The sequence below is a fragment of the Lagenorhynchus albirostris genome, chromosome 8 (genome assembly GCF_949774975.1).
Source record: "Lagenorhynchus albirostris chromosome 8, mLagAlb1.1, whole genome shotgun sequence".
In the NCBI taxonomy this organism is placed as follows: Eukaryota; Metazoa; Chordata; class Mammalia; order Artiodactyla; family Delphinidae; genus Lagenorhynchus; species Lagenorhynchus albirostris.
Genome location: NC_083102.1, coordinates 13,651,577 through 13,677,195, shown reverse-complemented (window position 1 = coordinate 13,677,195; position 25,619 = coordinate 13,651,577). Strand labels below are relative to the sequence as shown.

Genomic DNA, 25,619 nt, shown 5'->3' with positions numbered 1-25,619 from the left:
CTAGACAAAGATTCTTCCTATACTTTTTAAGTCCAACTGGAACTTTTGAACAAAGGGATGACTTTTGAAAGAAAGAATAAAGCAATTAAGACAGAGCTGCATAATTAACACTGAGTGTAAAAAGTTATATGTTTACAAAGCTTTCTACACACCAATGATTTCTTGTGCAGCTCACGACAAAAATGCATATTACATTGGTAGGTAACAACTGTGCCGCATTCCTCATGCATAAAATAAGGGGACTGACTTTTCCCTTTCACTTCTTTAACACCTAAGATTCTGAGTCCATCATTTTGGGAAACCAATCGGTCATTGGGGAATTAGTGAACAAATTAACCAGGACAAATAATTTCTGCTTGCCTGGTAGTGTCTTCTCTTCTAATATTCTGCTTCAAGAAAAAAATGAGTGGTTAGGAAGCAAAAACCAGTTCATATTAGGGCCTGTGAAATGCGTTCTGAATTGGGATTAATTTACAATTGTCCTATAAAATCATGAGGTATTGCTTGCTCAACACTGCATCACCCTAAAAAGCATAATTAGTTTTACAATGTCCTGTAGGATAAGGTGAAATTCAAAATATGGCAATACTTAATCTGAAATAGGAAACAAGTGACATTTTCTTACTTTAATGTAACTTTATATAAGTTAAGAAAGTATTGCTAAATAGACTATTTTATACTTACGAGGCAAAACAATTCTGTTAACTGAAGCATTCTGCAGTACTAAAAAGTTAGCTATCAAGTACTATGAACGTTTTTCCTACACTTATATTACACTAGCCATTTACTTTACAGTGCTATCTATGTAAACAGGTTTAGGTGAAACCTCAGCCTCATCCTCTAATTTACCAAATAATTGAAAACTAGCTGAATGTGAAGTCAGACAATTTAATTGGACTTCCTCAGTGAAACAATTATCAATGTCACCAATGGATCAATAAAGGGACAAGTTCTCAGATACTTCATGCTCAGGAGATAACATACTCTAAAGAATAGACAGTTTGAGTCAAGATAGATTTGAGATCTAATCCTCAAATAATCTCTGTTTTGTTGACAAGGAATGAGACCTACACAGAGTCAGCTTTATCTCTAAATACCCTGATGCGAATGAAAAAAGTGACTGAAAATGTCAACAATATTGCAACAGGTGAAGGGTCTTCCACCTTGTTTCTTATACCTTTCCGGGCCTCAATATAAAAAATTAGGTCCAGGCATCGTTAAATGGCAGTATCACCAAGTCATTAATATAAAAACAGGTTTGAAAGTGAGCTCCTCCTTTTCACAGCCTTCCTCTAGGCAGCAGGAGGTCACTAAAGCAGGATCCAGAGATCTTGTACCTGAATGCTGCTACAGAGGCCTAGAACCACCCCGATTTCCCAAAGCCTTCTTCCTCAGTCTGCAGCTACCCCTCCATAATAACTGTTCCTAAGCAAGTATCAGGAAATTTTTTTTTTTTTGCGTTACGCGGGCCTCTCACTGTTGTGGCCTCTCCCATTGCAGAGCACGGGCTCCGGACGCGTAGGCTCAGCGGCCATGGCTCACGGGCCCAGCCACTCTGTGGCATGTGGGATCCTCCCAGACCGGGGCACGAACCCGCGTCCCCTGCATCGGCAGGCGGACTCTCAACCACTGCGCCACCAGGGAAGCCCGTATCAGTAAATTTGATGACAACAACAACAACAAAAACAGTAGGATGAGGCGGAGTAAATAAAAATATGCAAAATGTTTTTTTCTGTCTTTCTGAATGTAAGTCTCCTGAGAAAAAAATAGTTTTCAACATAGGTAATACTGAATTTCACTTTTCCTGACCCAGAAACGGAACTAAAGTAACATCTCTTCATTCAACTTTTAGTATTTTTAGGATAATACCAATTTCACTTTTACCATGTTTTCCCAAGTAATTAAAGGAATCAAGTTCGTACCTACATAACGTTCCACGTCCATAACAGAAAAAGTAGGTGGAGGGAGCCTGAGTCCTAGATCATCTAATTTGGGGACCATAATAGGGACTTCAAATCCATGTTTCTCCAGGTATCTTTGTGTCAGCTGGCTGCCATGCATCTTTACAATGATTTCATCGGCACTAAGGAAAGCATAAGAGTAACATGTCATCTCTGTTGATAAGTTCAGTTAAGAAAGATAATCTGGTAATGGGTTAATTCATATACTATATTATTATCTACATCAGTGGTTCTCAACCTATCATACCTAATTCTCCTTTTTATAACAAATGTTGTATAAAGCCCCTTTTAGTATTTTAAAGTAAAAGTCATAGATAATTACTTCAATCTACATATAATTGGAAAAATATATATGTATTATATAAAATGCCTTAACTATAACAAGAGAAAAAACAAATTAGTTTCCAGCAAAATACGTATTTCAATATGTAAATGTTCAGGTAAACAACACTAGAAAATATAACAAAATAATAGGATGCTTACAATCGACTGTAACGAGTGGCTGGATTTAAAAGTAACAAGATCAGAAGCCACTCCACACAAGCTGCATAGAAAACCAGAAGAGCAAAAGGGAGGGGGTACAGTAGAATAAAAGCTGGTTAGGATAAGTAAAAACAGACCAGATTTTATCTGGCTATAAAAGTCTACACAAATATTTGTTAGGCATTGCAAAGTCTCACCGGACACAGAACACTTCACGTTGTCCTGCACACTGGGGGATGACTAGCGTCTGTGGTCCCTACTCTTTGAGACAATGTCCAAATGCCCCAACTGAGAACTCCTGGTTTCAAAGATCTGCTATCACCAGTATTTAATAAATTTTAACACGCAGTCACCTTAAGCCACTAAAAAGGGTTGCTGAACCTCCAGCTGCCCTCTTTGATGATTAACACATTCTAGGCATTACACTTAAGTGTGGTTTGTCCCTTTTCACTATCCCCTATCTAACCACAAATCAAAGATCTCTTTAAATGGGGATATTCTAGATTTTATCTTCCAACTGCTCACAGAATGCAGCTGCTATACATTCAAAGTTAAGTGCAACACTTGCATCATAGGTTAAACACAACAGTTTCCATTTATACAGTCAGATCTTAACAGTCTTGATGTCATCTGTAGCCTAGGTGTCAAGGAGAAGACAGGAGAAACTGGGTCTCTGAATTACTGAGCTCAGATCTTCCCACCTTCTCAATAACAGAAGGTCAGTTTAAGGCCTAAAAAAATCAAGACAGACTTTTCTTGGATAGTCTTGTAAGTGGAGGGCTCAGAGCTCCTTCACCTGACTCACTGAGTTCTGTACTGCCTTTTATTTTCCCCATAAACATCCACAAGTGTTCCTTCTTCCCCAACCTCTGAGAATTTAACAATTCCTTAAACTCCAACCTAAGGGAGAATCTTAAATCACTTGTACTCCTCCATCTTAAATGTCTGGTGCTTTACCTCCCCCCATTGATCAAAAATATGTAGATACAAGTGCTTAAAAATACAGGCACATCATTACTTACAAGAGGAAAAAACTGGACACAAACTAAACATACACCATAGTGGGACGGTTAAGTAAATTACGGGATATATATATACATACACACAACACACACACACACACAATTGCATACTACACAGCAGTTAAGGAGTGAGGTAAATTTGTGTATACATACAGAAAGATATCTATTAAACATAACAGTAAAAAAAGCAAGTTGCACAACATATGCATAATGTAACCCCATTTTATTTTTTAAAATTAGATGTATATATACATCCATACACCTATACACATAAATGTTTTAAAAGTTATCATTTATGTAAAAAAGGGTCTCAAAAGACTTTGTCTTAAAGTGGGGGGGTCGGGGTAGATAGTTGGAGTTCACTTTATTTTATACACTTCTATATTAATCACATTAAGTATGTATAATTTAGTTAATTATTGTCACCCTGCCACAGTTTTAAATGATGTGGAGGTTCATGGAGTTACATTAAATAAAACCAAAGACCTTTAACTAGTGGTGAGTACAGTGTGGACACTTGTGACCGTCTCTGGAACCTGCTCACATCTGTGTTTAATACTTCGGCCGAGAAGCCACGGGAATCACTGGGCCAGGACTTTTAACACTACACTTTTGGGTTACAAACCTATTTTAAAAAACGAAAGCTAAGGCTCCTCTCCCTGAAAAATTCACATTCACATGTCAACATGTCAACTGTTTACACAATTTTAGGAAACTCACAAGCCTCTCTGAAGCCAGCCCATAGAGCCTGGCTGAAAACTCTGGCCCTGGGCTCCAAATCAATCAATGAAAATAAACAGACATTTCTCCAATGACTTTGAAACTCATAAAGGAGAATATCTGAGAATAAGGCCTTTGATATCACAAAAATCACGTGGCGATCACTGTGTTTCATTTTTTTTTTTTTCTCCCAGTACGTGAGGGAGCCAACAGTAGCTGCTTATCATTTATGTTTCTGTTTAAGGGAGGGGAACGGCCAGGTATCCTAAAGACGAAGACAAAATAGGAAGGGTTTTATAGTTACATGATCGGAAATAATTCCATAATAGGCTGCAGGTGATATTGTGATTGAAATTTAAATTGTGCTTCCCCTTTTTAACAAGCCTGGATATGATCTCGTGTAAAAAGCCTATTAAGCATTATCACTTTAAATAGATGTCAGGCAGCGAGTAGGAAATGATCTAAATTAGCATGGTTAAATGCTGTATAATGCTTTTGACATTTGTTCTTTGAGCCACAGATAACTCAAATACTTTGCATTATCTTCAAAAAAAATAAAAAAGCCTAGTCCTGTTGCCACCAGAGGCTAAGCAATGGTTGTGGGGACTTCTGGCAGACGTAGGGTGGAGGCAGATAGGAAAATAACATAAGAAAAAAGCAGAGTATGAAAACAGGTGTAAGAGAGGTGAAGGAGAAAGAGAAGCAGCAGCTGCACAACATAAGGAACGAAGCACGGGAATAAGTGCCTTAGATCAGTGTCTTTCAAACTTTTTGGACTGAGACCTACAGTTAAATACATTTTTACCCAGTAATCCAGTACACATGCACGTAACGAAGTTTCCATGACACTATGCTTATTTACTCCTATTACTTGCAATGTACCAATATTTTCTATTCTGTTTTATTTTCAAAAAGTAAAAAACTGATTAAGAATAATAATGGCTTGCAACCTGACGTTTGAACACGCTACTTTAGATAATGTCACCTTATTGGGTAACATTCTTAAATGTTCTTTGGTCATAACAGGTTTCCTACCTTGGGAAGACTCGAGAACGTAATTCCTTCACAAAAGTTCTAGTTCCAGCCTGCACTGGTTTGGAACCATCATCAATTTCTGTGTAGTCGTGCCTGTGCCAGTTCCTCCTCTTTTTCACTGGATTTTTAGAAGATTAAAAAAAGAAAGCATTTTTGTAACTGGTGGTACTACGTACTTTCTATAATCAATTATAGTCTATACAATCAGAAACAACAATGGTCAAGTACAATAATACTCACATTTTTAAATACATTTCTAAGGCTGAAGAAGTAAAATTTAATGTTGCAATTATAGGCAATTAACTGTGGGTTTTAAAAACTTTTTATTTCAAAAATGATTTTAAAATTAAATCAACAAATTCAAATTAGCAGATTGAGCCTTTTATAATATCCACATTTACACATATAAAATCTCACAATTATTTAAAATCATGATTTTCACTAGAACATTAGGTCATGATACGATTTTTATGGATCATCCACATCATCCCCTGAGGACAGGGCCTTTGATCCCACAGCAGAGATCTATTTCAACAGCACAGTTCCCTTCTCTGTTATGTCAGGATTTATTCCCAAAATAAGCATGGTTACACTGACACAGAGAATAGCAGGTGACTGCGTCATAGCGAAAGGAGGACAATTAAGATGACAGAATAAATAACCTCTGGTCAGATCTAACACTCAGGTCCCGTGATTCTACAGCTCTGGGAGGCTACAACCTTTTTTTTTTTTAATTTATTTTTCATTTATTTATTTTTGGCTGCATTGGGTCTTTGTTGCTGTGTGTGGGCTTTCTCTAGCTGCAGCGAGCGGGGGCCACTCTTCGTTGCGGTGTGCAGGCTTCTCATTGCGGTGGTTTCTCCTGTTGCAGGGCACGGGCTCTAGGCACGCAGGCTTCAGTAGTTGTGGCTTGAGGGCTCTAGAGCGCAGGCTCAGTAGTTGTGGCGCATGGGCCTAGTTGCTCCGCGGCATGTGGGATCCTCTGGGACCAGGGCTCGAACCCGTGTCCCCCGCACTGGCAGGCAGATTCTTAACCACTGCGCCACCAGGGAAGCCCCGGAGGCTACAATCTTGAATAAGCACAACAACCAAAATCAGGACACTTGGCTTTGACTCCTAGTTTAGTCATAACTTGCTCTGCAACCTCGGGCAAATCTCTTTAACGTGTCTGGGTCCAGTTTCCTCAATGTGGAAATGAAGGGAATGAGTACAGTTTTTCAGACTGTGTTGAGAAACCCTTAATAAAAGGGAAGATGGAGAAGAGGTTGAGGTAGGAGCTCTGGACCTCATTCCTCTTTCCCCCAGAGGGGCAACACCTACATGTCTTTTGTGTGGCATCAGTGTAAGATTTCAGTTTTACTGTTTTTTTTCTTTTAAGTTTGAAAATCACTTTTAAGCCTAAAACCTCCATGATTCTGGGAAATGTACTGATGTCTATAACTTACTTAGAATGAATCAAAAAATAAGGTGGATAGACAGTGGGATCGTTACACAGACAGATATGAGATAAAGCAAGTAATGTAAAACGTTAATAGTGGAATCTAGATGGTAGGTTTAGAGGTACTCGCTGTAAAATTCTTTCAACTTTTCCTATATGTTTGAAGATTTTCATAATAAAACCTTGGGGGAAGGACACAACTCTATGAGTCTAAGTTATTTCAAATCCTTCACCTTACAAAGATCATAATAATAAAATAATGCTGGATCCTCAAATGGATAAGAAGTCACACTAAATAATCAATAGGGGTGGAAATCAGGCTTATTCATATCTAAGAGTCTAAAACAAGATTCTCAAGTAATTTATGGCAGTCAGACCCCCAAGATGGAAGAGAGTAAATCCCGTTTTTTAAAAATGTCACGGAAAAACTGACAATCATTAAGCAACCTTCCTAGAAAATACCATTAAGGTGTCCTTTGTGTGTTACTATTTTTTTTTTCTCACTTAAAATCAATTCTAAAATTCAAGGGTATTTCATTCCAGGCTTTTTTTTTCCTACAAATACATAGATACATAACCCCATTTTATTTTCAACTGGGATCATAATGTTTATCCTGCTTACCTTTCTTATCGTGGGCATTTTCTCCTTATTAAACATTCAAAAACAATTTAAAGGCAGCCTAGAATTTTAAGATGTAAATGTAGATGCATCTTTAAATAAAGATGAAATTAATATTTATATACATAAATCTGTTTCTTGCTATATATTGCAAACCTGCCTCCAGAAAAGTGGTAACTTACTCACATTCTTGCCAATATATATGAGCAGCCTATTTGAAAAGCCCCAGGTCAACAGTGGGAGGGAGGGAGGGAAAAAGAGGGAGAAAGAACAGACTGCCTATTTGAAAATAAACAATGATGTTACACTGTTTTAATTTTCATTTTGGCGGAATAGATTAGAATTCAAACACATTTGGGATTGGACAGCTATGGGTTCAAATTCCAGCTCTGCCCAATAGCACATGAAAGACCTAGTAAGATAATTTTTCTCACATCAAGGTGTTACAAATATCAAAGGAGATAACATAGGTCTAGTTTTTCTTAGCATAGTGCCTGGGGCAACCAATATGCTGCCAATTACTTCTCTTTTCTTTTAAATGTGCTGACTTGCAGGATTTTAACAGAAGGCTACACTGTCCTGTTGGGCCAACATCCTTAACACATAAAAGCAGTCGCTGCAAGAGCTGACTGAATTTCTTAAAGGAAGGAGGCCAGTGAAAGAACATTTTAATAGTGGTCATAGGGAATGGAGAGAGAATTTTGAGTTTAGAGTGCATGTGCCTGAGGAGCACTGAGAATATGTGTTTAAGTATCAGGCTGGTTTTTTTGACACTGGACCTCGAACAGAGTTCTTAATTCCCATTAAGAAGGTAAAGTCTAAATTCACCATATTTATGGATATTATACTGTCTCAATGGTATCTGTAGTAAGGATTCCTGGGGAGCTCTCAAAGAAACAGGAAATCGTTGGTGGCAAGCAGAAGAGGCTTAAGACCAAAAGGTATGACCCAAATTAGGGGCGAGGGTGAGGGGTGAGGAGCAGTGGAGCCTTAAATCAAGATAAAACAGATTCCTGGATCTTGGGCATTTTCCTAAAGGGTACTTAGAGTTGGACTTTTGCCCAGAAGACAGCCAATGCCTGATCTTATGTTATTCAAGGAAGAGAAGCATATGTAGGGGCAAGTAACAGTCAAGCTTCCCTCTGAAGTGTTGTTATTCAAAGTGCAGGTCATGATCCATTATGGGTTGTGAAATCAATTTAGTGAGCATGACAAGCTTTTAAAAAAATTAAATCATATAGGAAAAAAGAAAATAGAGTGCATTACATTTAGTAGTGTTTTCTTTTTTTTAAGTTTTTTTTTTTTTTACGTGGACCACTTTTAAAGTTTTTATTGAATTTGTTACAATATTGCTTCTGTTTTATGCTTTGGTTTTTTGGTTGTGAGGCATGTGGGATCTTAGCTCCCCGACCAGGGATCGAACCCACACCCCCTGCATTGGAAGGTGAAGTCTTAACCACTGGACCGCCAGGGAAGTCCCTGCAACAGTGTTTTAAACACTACATTATTCTGATTCATAGTAACCCCTTTAACATTTCATGGAAATTAAATTCAAATTATTTCATTTTGGGGTTATTTACTTAAATTCTAAATTCTGTTTCCCTTCTTGACATAACAACCCAGTATGATTTATTTCCTCAAAGAATTACACTTGGTCAATAATTACTTCAAGTTATATACTACATACTTCAGTGCTACACAAAATAAGAACCTTTAAAACATTTATATTAACAAATTAGTCAATTACACGTGTAACAATTCTACCAATTTGCTAACCTCAAATTTTATACTGCGTAACTAACAAAAAGGATAATCTGTATTTTACAAAAAAATATTTTAATACATTCATATAGCTTAATTTGTTAGATCTCTTAGAAAGAAACTGATAAATTATTAATATTTCTAACAAAACAGATAAGCAGTCAGTTGCTCCTAAGTCTCTTCTGAAAAGATCACTTGCCCATAACCTCAGGACAAAATTTCTATTTTAAAAAAGTATTAGGAAAAAGGCTGCATTCAAAATAAAGAGCTTGTATAGGCCACCTACATCTGACCCAAGCGTGTATCAAGGTATGTTCGGGAAAAGCTCAGTTCTAAAATGACTAAGTCTACAGTTTTTCTCTTTAATTTTATGAACACAAAAAAGCTAGCATGCAGTCTAAATTTTTAAGAAAAGAAATAGTTACAATCCAAAGGCTTTAAAATCTCTTCTCTACTCTCATATTTGTACAACAATTAATATTCCCATCTATTCCTCTAAAGCATCTGTAAAAGGCTAACAATAATATCGTTTTGTATGTGTTGTTGGTGTACTCCAGAGGACACGTGAGCTTCCCTGCCCATGCCCTCACGCCTCAAGAAGAGTGCAGGCAAAGACTTGGTCTGGCCTCTGCCTTCCGTGGGACGGGGACTGTGGGGAAGTTGCTTCCATCACAGAGGATAGCTGGGCAGGACTCTAGGCCATACGCAACAGCATGACCTAATTCGGACAACAGGAGTAGTACTTTAGCATATCGGTGCCCTAATTTTCTCCTAAAAGTATAATGTACGTGTGTGCATTAAAGTCTTATCCTATACTGTTCACTGTCGCAAATAGTACTGGAAGATTTTTTCTTCTTCTTCCAGTTTTATTGAGATATAATTGACATACAGCCCTGAATAAGTTTAAGTTATACAGCATAATGATCTGACTGACACACATCATGAAATGATGACCACAGTAAGTTTAGTGAACATCCATCATCTCGTGTAGATACAATAAGTGAAATAGGAAAAAAAAATTTTTTCCTGTGATGAGAACTCTTAGGAGCCACTTTCTTAACAACTTTCATAAAGAACATACAGCAGTGTTAATCATATTTAACATGTTGTACATCCCTAGTACTTATTTACCTTATAACTGGAAGTTTGTACCTTTTGACCATCTTCATCAAATCCTCTCCCCCATCCCTGCTTCTGGTAACCATAAATCTGACCTCTTTTTCTATGAGTCTGTTTGTCTTTGAAACATAAATGACCAACAACACTGTGTTAGTTCCTAGCACACAACATACTGATTCAATATTTCTATACACTTCAGAATGATCACTACGATAAGTCTAGTTACCATTCTTTTTTTTTGTAAGTTATAGAGATAAAAACAGCCAGAATCAGAAAAATTTTACTTTATTGCACTTCGCAAATTGAAAGCTTTGAAAATATGTATTTGAGTTTGGGGGCTTTGCACTGGCAATTAAGAAGGATAGTATTTTTTTCACTTAATGTTTTGACTTGTTAAATAAGTTATTTAATAATTCAAACAAAAACTGTATTCTCAACATCTTCAGAAAAATCTTCCTTATAGTTCTTGGTGGGTATAATATAACTAGTCAGAGTATCATTAAAGTATTGTCATGTACATATTAAGTTCTAAAGTTCAATTTTTATTTAAGCTTCTAGTACTTACTCAAGGAGGAACCATGTAGAACTGCACAGTTGGGACAGTGATATAGGTCAATGTCAACAGCATGATGTTCTTCTACTCCAACACAGCTAAGATAAAGAAAAATAAAGCCAATGTGTAAATAAGGTGAAGATTTTCACTTAACTATAACAGATTGGTTAGAATTTAGCTGAGAAATGTACAACCTCACCAATAAACTTTGTAAAGTACAGAAACACATGCAAGAATAAATTTAATTCTCTTCCTTTCATACTTGCTGAATAATTGTGTGGTTGAATATGTGGGAAGTGATTCACTACTAGCAGCAGTAGAGACAGCAGAAGTAACATAATTATAAACCATAAAACCCTCAAACCATTATGTAAGTACTACCTGTTATGGACTAAATGTTTGTGTCCCTCCAAAATTCACATGCTGAAGCTGTACACTCCTGTGTGACTGTATTTGTAGATAGGGCCTCTAAGAAGGAAGTAATTAAGGTTAAATGAGGTCATAAGGATTGGAGTCTTAATCCAATAGGATTAGTGTCCCTATATGAAGAGGCACCACAGAGCTCACATACCCTCTCTCTCCCCTCTCTTCTCTCTTCCTCTCCTTCTCTCCTCCCTGAGCAGACTAAAACACCACTTAACTTTAAAATATGACTGTCATCAGCAGAGGTGATTAGTAAATTTGGGTAACATCACTGACATGGTGAGAGCACTGAGTCTTAACAGTTCTGCTTTAGGTCTCATATCCCTAATTAACCAGTTAAATTAGTTTGAGGCACTGTATCTGGAATACTCCATAGCAGCAGCACTTAAATAAAAATAAAGTTTAAGGGGACCACCTAAGAACTGATAAAACTACATAGTGACATCTTGAAAACAGGAGTAGTTCACCAAAGAAAGACCACAGCAGCTTTGCTCACTTCCCAAATAACTTATTAGGGTAAAAATTTATACATGTTTGGACTCCCAAAAAGTTTCAGAACAAAAACACAACCACAACTAGGACTTGAAAAAGAACCAAAGCAGACCTAACACAGAATTTTGGGGCATCAGTTGACAGGTGTAACAGTGGAAGAGAAAATTAGTGAAATGGATGACAGGCATATCATTCAGAATGTAGCAGAGAGAATAAGATGGTGGGAAATACAAACAAGACTGTAAGAACCACGAAGGATAAAATGAAAAAATGTATAACATACATTTAACCACAGCCTCAGAAGGTAAAGAGAGAATAGGGGTAGAAGCAATATTACGAGCTAACAGTTAAAAATTTGCAGAAATAATGAAAGACACTGATCTCCAGATTTAAGAAACCCAACATATCCCAAGCAGGATGAATAAAAAGTCTACATCTAATCACATCATAGTAAAACTGCAGAAAAACAAAGTCAGAAAATTTCAAAGCCATAAGAAGAAAAAAGCACAGATTACTTGCAAGGATGAGAGACTTCTCAAAGCAATAATGGAAACTAGAACACATTAGAATATCTTACATGTGCTTAAAGAAAATATCTGCTAACCTAAAATATTAACCAAGCGTTCAACATTCAGTTAAAATGTGTTTCGGGGAGGGGGGGGTAAGTAATTGTACAACCAAAAACTGAGAGTTCACCTCCAGCCAATCCACAGTAAAGAAAATGCCAACAGATGTACTCCTGGCAGAAGGAAGATGATCACAGAGAGGTCTGGGATGCAAGAAAAAACGGAAAAGCTAAGAAAAGTAGAGTAATAAATATGTGGATAAATCTATACAAACACTGACTACATAAAACAAATAATGTCATGTGAGGTTTAAATATATATACAAAGAGCTAAAACACATGACAATAGCAGCATTTGAGTCAGGAGAGGACAAATGGAGTTACAGGGTCCCGAGGCACTTATACGAGAAGGAAAGAGAAGGTAATGATTACTGTTAGACTTCAATAATAATGAGTTGAGAACCCCTATTATAATTTCTTGGGAGACAACCAAAGAACAGAAACAGAGAGCATAGCTCCCAAACTAGTTGGGGGCAGAGGGTGATTAAAAAGAGGAGGGGAGGAAAAAGAGAAAAAAAAACAAAAAGACTAAAATAAGGTATAAATTCAAATATATCAGTAATTATATTGTATGCAAATGGACTAAATGCTTAAGTTAAAAGACAGATTATATGGCTGGACTTAAACAATACAATTTGCTGGTTATAAGAGACATAAAACAAGGATACATTAAGACTGAAAGTAATAGGATGGGCAAATAAATACCACAAAAATAGTGATCAAAAGAAAGTACAGCTATATTAAGCAACACAGAATCTAAAGCAAAAAATATGAGATAAACATGTTCACTTTATAATGATAAAAATTTCAATTCACCAGGAGGACAAAACAGTAGTGGAGATTTTGACAATTCTCTCAGTATCTGATAGAATAAACAGGCAAAACAAAAATCTATGAAATATACAAGATTTGAACTGCAGGATTAAAAAAATATGGCCTAATGAACATTTATAGAATCCTACACCCAACATCCATAGAACACACATTTCTTCTGAAGTACACATGGACCATTCATAACAAGTGATCATACACTGGGCCACAATCAAATTTGAAGGTCTGAAATCAGAAATTCTCTGGCCACAGTTCAAGATAGAAAGCAATGACAAAAAGTTAACTAGAAAATCTTCATGTGTTTAGAAATTAAGAAATAATATTCTAAATAACCCGAGTCAAAAGATAAATCATAATAAAGGCTAAAATTAATGAATTAATAAACATCTACCTCAAAAAAGTTACAGAAAGAATAGCAAAATAAACCTTAAAAATACAGACAGAAGGAAAACCAAAAGAACATAACTGATGACACGGAAAACAAACACAGTAGAGCACTGAAGCCAAAAATTGATTCCTTGAAAAGACTTGTAAACCTCTAGCAAGCTCAAGAAAAATGAGATAAAACATAAGTAAACAATGGTAGGAATGAAAAGAGAGAGAAAACTATAGATTCTATACATGCTAAATGCAGAAGAGGGTATTATGAACAATTTTATGCTAAAAGATTAAAAAATATAGATAAGTCAGGCAAACCTGAGTCACAAAGAAAAAAAATATTTGAATAGTCCTAAAATTGTTACTTATATTAAAAATTATCCCCCCCTCCAAAAAAAAAAAATCCCAGGCCCAGATGGCCTCACAAGCAAGTTCTAGCAAATATTAAAGGAATAAATAATTCCAATATTATATAAAATTTGCACCAGCAAGTAGGAAAAAAAGACTTACTTTCTAACTCATTTTATGATAGCATGACCTTGATACTAAAACTTGGAAAGGATGATACAAGAAAGGAAAATTATAAGTCACTCTCATTTATGAGCAAAGATGCAAATAGCAAGTTTGGTCTATCTCTGGAATGCAAGGTGGTTTTAACACTAAAAAATTTAATCTGTGAAATTTGCTACATTAACAGATTAAAATAAAAAACCATATGACCATTTAAAAAGAAGCAGGACAAGTATTTGATAAAATTCAACATTTATTTATGATTAAAAAGCAAACAAAACCCCTTAGAAAATTAAGACTACAAGGATACTTCCAAAATCTGGTAAAGGGTACTTATAAAACTCCTATGCAAATAACATGAGAGCAGTCTCTTTGAGATAAGAGCAAGACAAGAATGCCTGATGCTACCACTTCTAATGAAACTTACCCTGGTGTAGTAAAATAAGAAAAAGAACTAAAAGGTATAGAGATTGGAAAAGAAAAAGCAAAGCTGCTACTGCAAATGCTGTGGTTACACATGTAGAAAATGAATCTGTGGATAAATTACAAAAATCAATAAAAAGAAAGGTGGCAAGATACAATACCAGCACATAAAAAGTAATTGTACATCCATATACCAACATTATAAAGCTAAAAAATGAAATAAAACACCATGCACAACTGCAGAAAAAATGTCAAGTATGCTGGAATTTAACAAAAACTATGCAAAGACCCCTTTAAGGAGAATTATAACACATTATTAAGAGACTTTAAAGAAGACCTAAATAAATGGAGATATACATCATGATCATGGATTTGAAGTCTAATATGTAAAGATATTAATTCTCCTCAAATTGATTTATAGATTCAATCTAATCCCAGTCAAAATCTGTAGAACTTGACAGGCTGATTGTAAAACTGATATGGAAACATAAAGAGCCAAGGATACATAAGGCATTCTTGGGGGGGGCGGGGGGGAAAGAAAAAAGCAAACTCTCTACCAGGTATCAAGACATATTTTAAAGTTGTAGGAATGAAGGTAATACAAAACTGATGCAAGAGCCCCCACACAGACCCGGGCATATGTGGACACTTATGCAGCAAGGACAGACTTTTCTGTAGGAGGTCCTGAGACACCATTTATATATCTGTATGGGGAAAAAATGAAATTAGACACCTATCTCACAACATAAAAATTTATTCCAAAATAGATTAGAAACACACATGAAAACACACGTGAGAGGAAAACTACAAAGGTTGTATAACATAAAATCAAAATATCTTTATGACTTTGTGGTAGGAAGTGTTGTCTTAATCAAAACATAAAATGTACTATCCATAAGGGGAAAAACTGGTAACTTTAATTATACTAAAATATATAGTTCATTAAACTATAAAGAATGAAAGGATAAGCCAGAGTGGGAGAAGACTTTACAATAGAGATAACCACCAAAGGAATTATACCCACAGTATAATAAACTCCTACAAATCAATAGGAAAGGGGAGGGGAGAAGAGGGGAGGGGAGAAGAGGAGAGGGGAGGGGAGGGGAGGGGAGGGGAGGGAAGGGGAGGGGAGGGGAGGGAAAGGAAAGGAGGAAAGAAAGAAGGAAAGAAAGAACCCAGTAAAAAAAAAATGAACAAAAGATGTAACTAGGCACACAATAAAAGGAAATACAAGTGACTGATACACACATGAAAATATATGTAACCTCATAAATAACTGGAGGAATGCAAACTAAAACCACAATATGCTCACCATATTGACTAAAACTAAAAAGTCTACTGATACCAAATGTTGAAGATGATACGGAGCAATGGAAACTCATATACCACTGGCTGGAGTAAATTTGGCACAGCCATTATGGAAAACAATTTTGTAAAAGAACTGAAGAATCCTATATTCTATGACCAAGCGATTCCTCTTTCAGGTACATGTACCTTAGAGAAACTCATGCACGTGTGCACAAGGACACTATACAGGAAAGGTTACAGAATCATTATTTCTAATAGTCCATTAACAGTAAAATGTATAAACTACAGTATATTCTCACAATGGAATTCTGCATAATAAAAATGAAAGAACTAGAGACCCATGCAATAACTGAATGAATTATATGAATGTCAATATTATGTTAAAAAAAAGACAAGAATATATACAATGTATTCTATTTATTCATAAAGTTTAAAGCCAGGCAAAGCTGAAGTACAGTGTTTAGGGATTAAACTATAAAGAAAAGCAGAGATAGATCGTAACAGTAGGATCACAGATTCCTCTAGGGAGTTGTGATCTGGAAAGGATTGCGGGGAGGTGTCTGGATCCTGGGTGGTTGTTATTACAAGGGTATATGTTTTATAATCATTCATTAAGTTATATATTTATATTTTAGACACTTTTCTGTGTTCTTTCACAATTAAAATATTTTTAAGGATAAAATTCTATCTACAATAATATAAAAAGATTAAGCAAACAAAAACCTTGAATTAATCTAACAACTGAAGCAAAATATCAAGAACAATGTATCTTAAAAATCTGTGGGGGCTTCCCTGGTGGCGCAGTTGTTGAGAGTCCGCCTGCCGATGCAGGGGACGTGGGTTCGTGCCCTGGTCCGGGAAGATCCCACATGCCGCGGAGCGGCTGGGCCCGCGAGCCGTGGCCGCTGAGCCTGCGCGTCCGGAGCCTGTGCTCCGCAACGGGAGAGGCCACAACAGTGAGAGGCCCGTGTACCGTAAAAAAAAAAAAAAAAAAAAAAAAAAAAAAAAAAAAAAAAAAAAATCTGTGGATATCCCAAAATAAACCTGTTCTCATTTGAGGACTCCAGTACAATTGCTTCCATAAAGTCTTTGGGAGTCTGAGTAGAGTTTGATGCCATCAAGACAAAAAAAAAAAAAAAAAAAAGTCAAAACCAGTTGTCAAAAATAACATATTTCCATTTGAATATTCAATCCGTGTAACTGAATCAAGTACTTGCAATTTATTTCTATAGAACAGAAATTTCTTTGGTTTTATCTGTCCAATTTAGATATACTTCATTTATTTCCACAGAAAGCAAAGGTGAATATGCTAACTGTTTAGAAAGTTTTTTTAACTGAAAAACTATCAATTTCCAATCCAATAAAATAAACCTTACGCAAAATTTTTTACTTATTTATGTACAACCTACTGGGTCCACGGTTTTTTATAAGACATCCAAAAGGGTTTCTGTAACCCAAAGAAAAGGTTAAGAATCATTGGATAGTGTATTCACACTTCCCAATTTCAAAACTTACTTACAAAGCTACAGTAATCAAGACACTATGGTACTGACATACAGATCAATGGAACAGAATTGAGAGTCCAGAAATAAACCCTTACCATTTAGGATCAACTGATTTTCAACAAGGGGTGCCAAGATCATCCAATAGGGAATAGTCTTTTCAACAAACGGTACTGAGACAAATACATGCAAAAGAATGCAGTTGGACCCCCACCACACACCATATATAAAAATTAACTCAAATGGATCATATATGTAAATGTAAGACCTAAAATTATAAAACTCCTCAAATAAAACATAGGAGTAAATCTTCATGGCCTTGAATCAGAAAATGGTTTCTTAGATCCAGCATCAAAAGCACGAGGGACAAAAGAAAAATAGATGAATTGGATGTCACCACTACAATCTGAAGGCTTCTGTTTTCTCAGCTTAGTTTAGTGCGAGATAATCAGCCGAGTCTGGAAAGTGGTAGAGCAGTGTGAGGAAAGGAAATACAAAATAGTTGACCTGAGGAATGAAGACCAAGAAACAGTAACACTGCTAGGTAGCACTGAGACTCCACCTGAGGTCTGTGATAATGAATTCCAAGTGAAATCATCTCTGCACAGCTGTGTGATTGTTTTCGTTTTCTTAGCAATGTTCAACCATGTGGCGCAGGCCCAGAGGAGGAGCTTGGGTCCATCGAGAGTTGGGGTTTTGCAGGCAAAGACTAGAAAGGGAGTTGAGGATATTTACCAGGGAGATAATATAATGATGAACCATGAAAGCGAAACTGGACAAAAGGGGCATGAATACAGAAAAAGGTAGTGAAAGATGGTGAGATGGTCTTAGGGGGTCTCAATATGTTCTCAGCACTGACTCAGTGGAAGGTCTTGAACAACCGATCTGTAAGAGGCAGAGATGATGCTCAAAGAGTGGGATGTTCAGAATTTAAAGTTTCTGAAGTAGTGCAGTCTATGACAGTGATAAGGTACAAGTGTAATAACAGCAGGTTGCTAAAATGGAGCAAAGAAAAGGGTCACTGGAGGTAAGTGAGAAGGTATCTCTACATTCAGTGAAACAATTCCAAACCACACTTCCCTGATTTTGGTGCTACTCCGACCAGAACAGAAACTCAAGACCACAGAAGCCAACTTGACACTTCTAGAAACTCGTGGTTTGTCTCGTCATACCTTGACTATGGCCACATTCCTTACGCTTAAAAAGTGATGGTTACACCAAAAGAATTATTGAGAAAAAATTGTTGGATATATCCTGGAAAACCTAAACCAGCATACATCATGAACTAAAGTATGAATATCTAAGATACATATATAAGGGTGATTCCCATAAAGTTTAGGGAAGAAAGAGAAGACAGGGACATTCCAATTAATTAAGGACACTTCAGCAAAACTTGGCTAATGATCCTCAAAGACCCACGGTTCCTCTCTCCAGCTTCTGCTCTTCACTTCCACACTCACCCTCTATACTCTCTTTTACTAAAATGTCAGTGATATCTTCAGGTTTTGACCATTTCTAATCAACTGGCAAAACATTTATAGCTTACATTTATCAAAATTTTTCAGAACTTAATGGTAAATTTGGTAAATTAATAAAAAACAGTACATCTGATAAATCAGTAAATCTTAAAAACAATCCTTTATATTAATCACATAAAATATAATTTTAAAAATCAAATTAAACATAAAAATTAAATGCCCCTAGACCAAGAAGGTTATATCAGATCTTTGGACGGCACTAAAAGGAACTACTACATACATTTCAGTTTCTCTCTCAAAGGGAGGGATAACTTCTCCCATCCCTCAGCCCCCGTTAAAAGAATTCTAGAGTCACTGTAGCTTTAATAGATATGTTAAGAGCAAATGCAGTAGGACATATAAAATGCAGAACTCTGAAAGAAAACTTTCTAAGAATAACTTTCAAATCCCCTTTAGTCTCTCACTCCATTTAGTTCTCTTATAAAACTTTCCTTCATATACAAATCGCTCCATTTTTTCCTAATGGCAAAATGTTCAATGTTTATTAGACCATTGGGAGTGTGTGTGTGTATATGTGGGGGGGGGCGTTTCCTATAGGGGTGACAATCTGGCCTTTTCTGAATAGCTTCCATCTATAGAAGAACAGCCTCCTTGCCATTTGGTGAGTATGACAGTGACAACTTTAGCACTTTCTATTGTCTTAATCTTCTGAAATTGTTGCTTAGCTGGCTTCTTTTTTTTTTTTTTTTGACACTTAACGAGAACAGAATTGAATTAATGACTAACCAGAATTCCCTGGGATCTGCCTAACATTCTCTTTTTTCTGCTTGGATAATGCTCCCATTTATATTCCCTCCTCTTGGTGTTAGAAGAGTAGGTGGCCAAATTCTTTAAGATCTTCCTGCCAGTGGACTTCATTAGATATTCCTCTTGCTTCAAATGTTCTCCCCATTCCTCACCAAGGAACCGTACACTACCTAGGCTTCAAAGCTCAACACAACTTCCTCCTCCTTGGTGAAACATCACTGGATCACCCCATATAAAGTCCTGCAACATTTTATTCACACACAGTTCCACTCACTGATGTCTAATATTGAGCTATTTTACACACCCTATTTCCTGAGTTGAGCTCAAGACTTCTCTCAGGACCACTTACAGTGCCCTCTCAACATGATGATCCCAGTAAATTTCTGTTGATTATTAACTGTGCTGAAAACTTATTTTAAAATTGATCCGTTGTGGTAAAGTTATAAGCAGCTTAAAAAAAAAAAGTGTTCTGCTTGAATTTTTTAAGAATTTGGTATGGGAACTAAAGGCAACACAGTTGGCAAAAAAGGGGAAGATCTTTCAATGTATGAATTAGTAGATTTCTCATCTTTCCTTAGACGGTAGTAGGATGTAGCAATGAAATTCATTCATTTAAAATTGTGCTTCAGTGCAAGTTTTCGCCTGTGTTTCAAAAGTTCATCTTTCTACCCAAAGGCGATTTTTATGACTTCTTCATAGAGGACTGAGTCATCCATTGTGCAATCCTCAAAGCCTCACACTAATACCATCAAAGAGCATGCGGAGTGGCCTTTGAGATGAATTAACACCAGGAATATAGAGGGCGGTTTATAACCTGCTCTTCATATTTCCTTTCATATCATAACTCTGGGGTCAGCTGAGGCCTTGGGACAACTATAAGTCAGGCAAGGATTGCCCAGTCTAGTTTCACGCCACCAGAAAAACAGGTGTCAACTGGCTCCAGTGGGATGCATAGATTTTTGGTTTGGGGACTTCCCTGGTGGTGCAGTCAGTGGTTAGGAATCCGCCTGCCAATGCAGGGGACACAGGTTCAAGCCCTGGTCCAGGAAGATCCCACATGCCACGGAGCAACTAAGCCCGTGTGCCACAACTATTGAGCCTGTGCTCTAGAGCCCGCAAACTACAACTACTGAGCCCGTGTGCCACAACTACTGAAGCCCACGTGCCTGGAGCCTGTGCTCCGCAACAAGAGAAGCCACCGCAATGAGAAGTCCACGCACCGCAATGAAGAGTAGCCCCCGCTCGCCGCAACTACAGAAAGCCCGCGTGCAGCAACAAAGACCCAATGCAGCCAAAAATAGGTAAGTAAAATAAATAAATTTAAAAAAGAAAAAGACTTGGTTTGATTTCTAGCTCCAGTAGTTTTGACTTTGAGCAACTTCCTTAATTCCTCTGAGCAGTTCTCCTAGGATTAAATAGGACAATGTATGTAAATATGTAAAGCATATGGCTTAGCATATAATAAGAAATAGTACAGTAAATATTATTAAGTAATGAATAGTAACCATTAATATTATTATGCTTCTATTAGGTACCAATCATAGCTTATACAACTCTGGGCTTATTACCTATGAGGTTGGAGCCCACGCAGGAAGTTTGGCTTTATGACTAGGCTTAATATTTTTTTCTTCAGTGATGCCTCTTCAGAACACAATTAGACACTCAAATGGCCATTCTTTAAGGGAAAAAGAAGAGAATTCCTTTTCAATTTTTAATTCCTTTTTGATGGTTGAGTTCTCTGGAGTCAGTCTACCTATGTTAAAATCCTGGGCTACTACCTATATGTGCCTTTGGGTAAATTTCTCTGTCTGTTTTTGGTCTCATCTGAAAGGATGGAGATAATGACAGTATCTCCCTCAAAGTTAAGAAAATTAATTAAGTTAACAAACATAAAACGTTCAGAATTGAAACTGCAGAACAATTGTTTTGGTGGTCCAAAAATCTTACTTTGCTAACCGGTATTAGCTTAATAGGTTGATATTCCTGCTAAAAGTACTAGGATGCCAACAGGCATTTCCACTTTTAAATTGCATTTTATGCAGTGTTTTAACCCTAAGATACTCTATTATCAATTATCAGCTAAAGCAAAAATTTATAATTTGCATATATGAAATATTTTCACTGACAATCAACCTGGTAGTTTTTTATTAAACCTGTGGTTTAATAAAAAAAAAAAACCCAACTTCTGTTATTCTCTTGCTGACATGTAAAGCTCTTTTCAAAAAATTAAGTGCTTTTCTTTACAAGTTGAGTATGGCATTGAAGATTTTATTTTCTGACACATTAAAGCTATTTACTGGCATATAATATGCTTAACTATATTTAATAAGGATTTTGAATGAAGTGCATACTCTGAACCAAATTCCTTTGGTTCATAATAATCTCAGAAAATTAGATAGTTTTTCTACCTCTAATAGCCAGATCATGCTTCCAACTGTCCTAGGGCTTCCTGAATTATTTCCAACCAGCTGACTCAGAACATCTATGTTAATAAGGGTGAGGGAGGACGACAATATAAAAAGGAAATGAACAAAGAACATGAAAGGAAAATAAGAGGGACTGAAGAACCAAGAGGTAAGCTCACTGATACAAAATGTACCCCTTAAAAAGCTGAAAATCCTGTTGACATGCTTCTAATAAAATTTGTCCCAAGATGAATGTGTGAAACATATACATCAAATATAATTTACATGCTGAACATTATACTACTTGCCTCTAGAGCACAGAAAACATGCTTGTTCTCGTCACTGTCTATCTGACACCTGAGTACACAGGGTAGGCAACGTAAATGGTAAATGGATTAAAGTATCTTTACAAATAAGCATAAACAAACTATTATCTCAGGAAGGTAATAATTTCTACTAGGATGCTCTAAAGAAAGAAAAGCTGCTTTAAATTTATGAAATATCCAAAAAGCTAAGTAGATTTGCTTTTCACCACCTTGTGGTCGTTCCACTAGCTCTTCAATCTCTCAAACTAATACTCTCTTACTCCTCTTTAGGAATCTACTTTCTGCCGGTGCAGCTATGCCTGAGGTATGCCAACAGTGACTAAGGAACGCTATAGTGCAAGTGGTGCCCAGCACATCTGCTGTTTCATGAAGACGGACTACACTTCTACTTATAAGCAGTGAAACAGCAAATAAATGCCAACCCAAAATGAATATTATGTGAGAATTTAATAAGAACTTTGTAAATCATCTTAGGGGAGAAAAATCTTGCCATGATGATAAAGGATAAACAGTAGCAATCACATAAACGTTTGCTTGGAAATGTTAAGTTAATAAAGGAAGGAATTAAAAACTGTGCCATCATTATGTACAATACTGCCTTCTTTTTTGGCTATGTTAGGTCTTCGTTGCCGCGCGCGAGCTTTCTCTAGTTGCGGTGAGCGGGGGCTACTCTTCATTGTGGTGCATGTCCTTTTCATTGTTGTGGCTTCTCCTGTGGAGCACGGGCTGTAGGCGCGTGGGCTCAGTAGTTGCAGCTCGTGGGCTCTAGAGCGCAGGCTCAGTAGTTGTGGCACACGGGCTTAGTTGCTCCGCGGCATGTGGGATCTTCCCGGACAAGGGCTCGAACCCGTCTCCCCTGTATTGGCAGGCAGATTCTTAACCACTGCACCACCAGGGAAGTCCCCACTCACAGAATATTTACTGACAGAAAGCAGAAATTCCAAGCACATTAGGGAGGCATTAGTTTGGGATACTATCCTGGCTGTAAATACCCTATTATACTCAAAATTAAATATGAATTTTGCAAATATAAAGGGGTAGAAAATGGACGTGAGGAGGAAAAAATAAATAACGGGTGACTTTTTCTTTCGAGATCTCAGTTTGAAATATCCTTTTTTTTTTTTTTTTTGCGGTACGCGGGCCTCTTACTGTTGTGGCCTCTCCCGTTGCGGGGCACAGGCTCCGGACGTGCAGGCTCAGCGGCCCAGCCGCTCCGCGGCATGTGGGATCTTCCCGAACCGGGGCACGAACCCGTGTCCCCTGCATCGGCAGGCGGACTCTCAACTACTGTGCCACCAGGGAAGCCCCTAAAATATCCATACTTTTTGTCAATGTAAAAGGATGCATTATTCCTGAATGTTCAAGTTTAGTCGCAGGTATATAATCCCATCGTGCAAAAAAGATCTCTGTTCATTACAGATTTATATATTATGCCCATTTATTCTGTTCTCCTTTCTTGTAGCTTCTAAGTGTCCTTATGTTAGCTTGATTTTCCAAGTAGCGTATCTACTAAAAGAATACATAGATTAAATAGATAAGTAGAAATAGATTTTTTAAAAAGATAAACCAATAGCCATCATGTATTTTCATTTCAACCCAGCTGACCGTTTTAATTCCCATTGTGAGCATGGCAAGGAAAGCTATATTTTCCAGGGTCTAATGACACCTACAGAAGATTTAATATATGCATGGCTAAGAGATCACACCCTGGGATAAAAGACAACAGGAAGTCATAAACTTCTATATTGAGGACACTTAGTGATGAGTCAACTACAAAGGGCAGGAGTCAACTCAAGCCGATCTAGTTCCCTAATAACCTTTCTCCTCTTGTAAACAGTCTTCTGTGCCCAAACCTAAGGGGAGAGACTACATTCTGAGTGAAGCCAAGAGAAAGGATTCATCTTAGAGAACTTTCTGTTGGGACAAAAACTAAGGTTTCTAAGGGGGACTACTTAACACCCTTAGCAGGCTTCTTCATTCTCAATGAAGGATGAGTTAAGAGTAGAGGTTTGGATCATGGAAAGCCTGACATAATCCTTAACAAACATCCCTACATGAAGATTTCAAAGAACTTCAACAAAATTACAAATCAGAAGTACCCATCAAAAGCAGGGGCTTCCCTGGTGGCGTAGTGGTTGAGAGTCCGCCTGCTGATGCAGCGGACACGGGTTCGTGCCCCGGTCCGGGAAGATCCCATATGCCGCGGAGCGGCTGGGCCCGTGAGCCATGGCCGCTGAGCCTGCGCGTCCGGAGCCTGTGCTCCACAACAGAAGAGGCCCGCTTACCGCAAAAAAAAGCAAAACGGGTAATGCTGAGCTGTCCAGAAAAGGTCAACAGCAAACACTGGACCATCCTATTGCAAAACATACAGTAAGGGCAAAGTGTTAAGTGTGTAATACGTAGGGGTTTTTACCTATTAGATCCATTCAGAAGATAACATCATTATAGGTTCCTCAAGGTTCACTTTGTAATTCTTCTTTATTTCCACTAGAGGTCAGATGACAAATGATTGGCAAATACAAGAAAAATACAGGTAGTCCTTGCTTTGCATGGTAGTGTGGGAGCATAAAAATAATTATGCAATTGAAACTACACAAAGCTATCTTCGTAATCAATGGGAAAATTACAGTTGTCCCCTGAGCTTCAAAAATGTTTGTTAAAACATTTAAAACTCTCTTACTGTTGGTTATAATGTATGGAGAAATGAAAAATTCCTAAAACATTTACTTAGTACACTGTAATTTAAACCATTATGCTCTTAAGGTTGCCTTCACTAAGTGCTCCTGGCTGCATATCAAGAATCTCTCAAATGGTGGCAGTGTCAACATTCCTACCATCAGTTACTCATTTTATTATTTCATTTATGCTCAATTTAAATTTCACTTCCAGAAACATCACTGTTTGTTCTTTGCTGGACCTTCATCTTTATTGACCACTTCCCTCTTGTGATTACCCAGCTCTGTAGTACGTCACGCTTATCAATGGGAAACAAGGAAGCAGTACAACAACACCCTTTCCTGTCTGTGTGTGAGCTGAAGAACAGATGCCCAGCTGTTGTGGACACACTGACTTGCTGACCTGCATACTGAAGAGCTAGCAGCAAAATCTATACTTTATTTGCACAGTTACTATATCATGATGACCAAAATTTGAATCGTGTCATGGGGGACTAGTATTTAACTAAACCATGGCGATAGAGCGATATAATGAGAAATATATATTTGGTCTTCATCCCTGGCTCCTGGCGCAAGAGCACCTAAAACCCTGGTAAGTTCCCGAGTGACGGAGGAGTGTCTTTTGTTATTCATAACAAGCCCCCTTCAACCACACCTGAGTTTATGCTAATACGGTGGCTCTAGGTGGGTCCCTGGATAGCTTCAGTATGGCTGAGCTTACCAGA

General features: G+C 37.3%; 1 protein-coding gene across 1 annotated transcript in view; it reads right to left on the bottom strand.

Annotated features, from left to right (window-relative positions):
* KDM7A (lysine demethylase 7A) overlaps positions 1-25,619 on the bottom strand; it is an 80,496-nt gene that overhangs the window by 34,419 nt on the left and 20,458 nt on the right. Inside the window, exons 2-4 of the mRNA XM_060156543.1 lie at positions 10,724-10,809; positions 5,222-5,339; positions 1,923-2,083 (exon numbers count right to left, since the gene is read on the bottom strand). Of these exons, the coding sequence (XP_060012526.1) occupies positions 1,923-2,083; positions 5,222-5,339; positions 10,724-10,809 (365 nt within the window). The remainder of the gene's footprint in view (positions 1-1,922; positions 2,084-5,221; positions 5,340-10,723; positions 10,810-25,619) is intronic.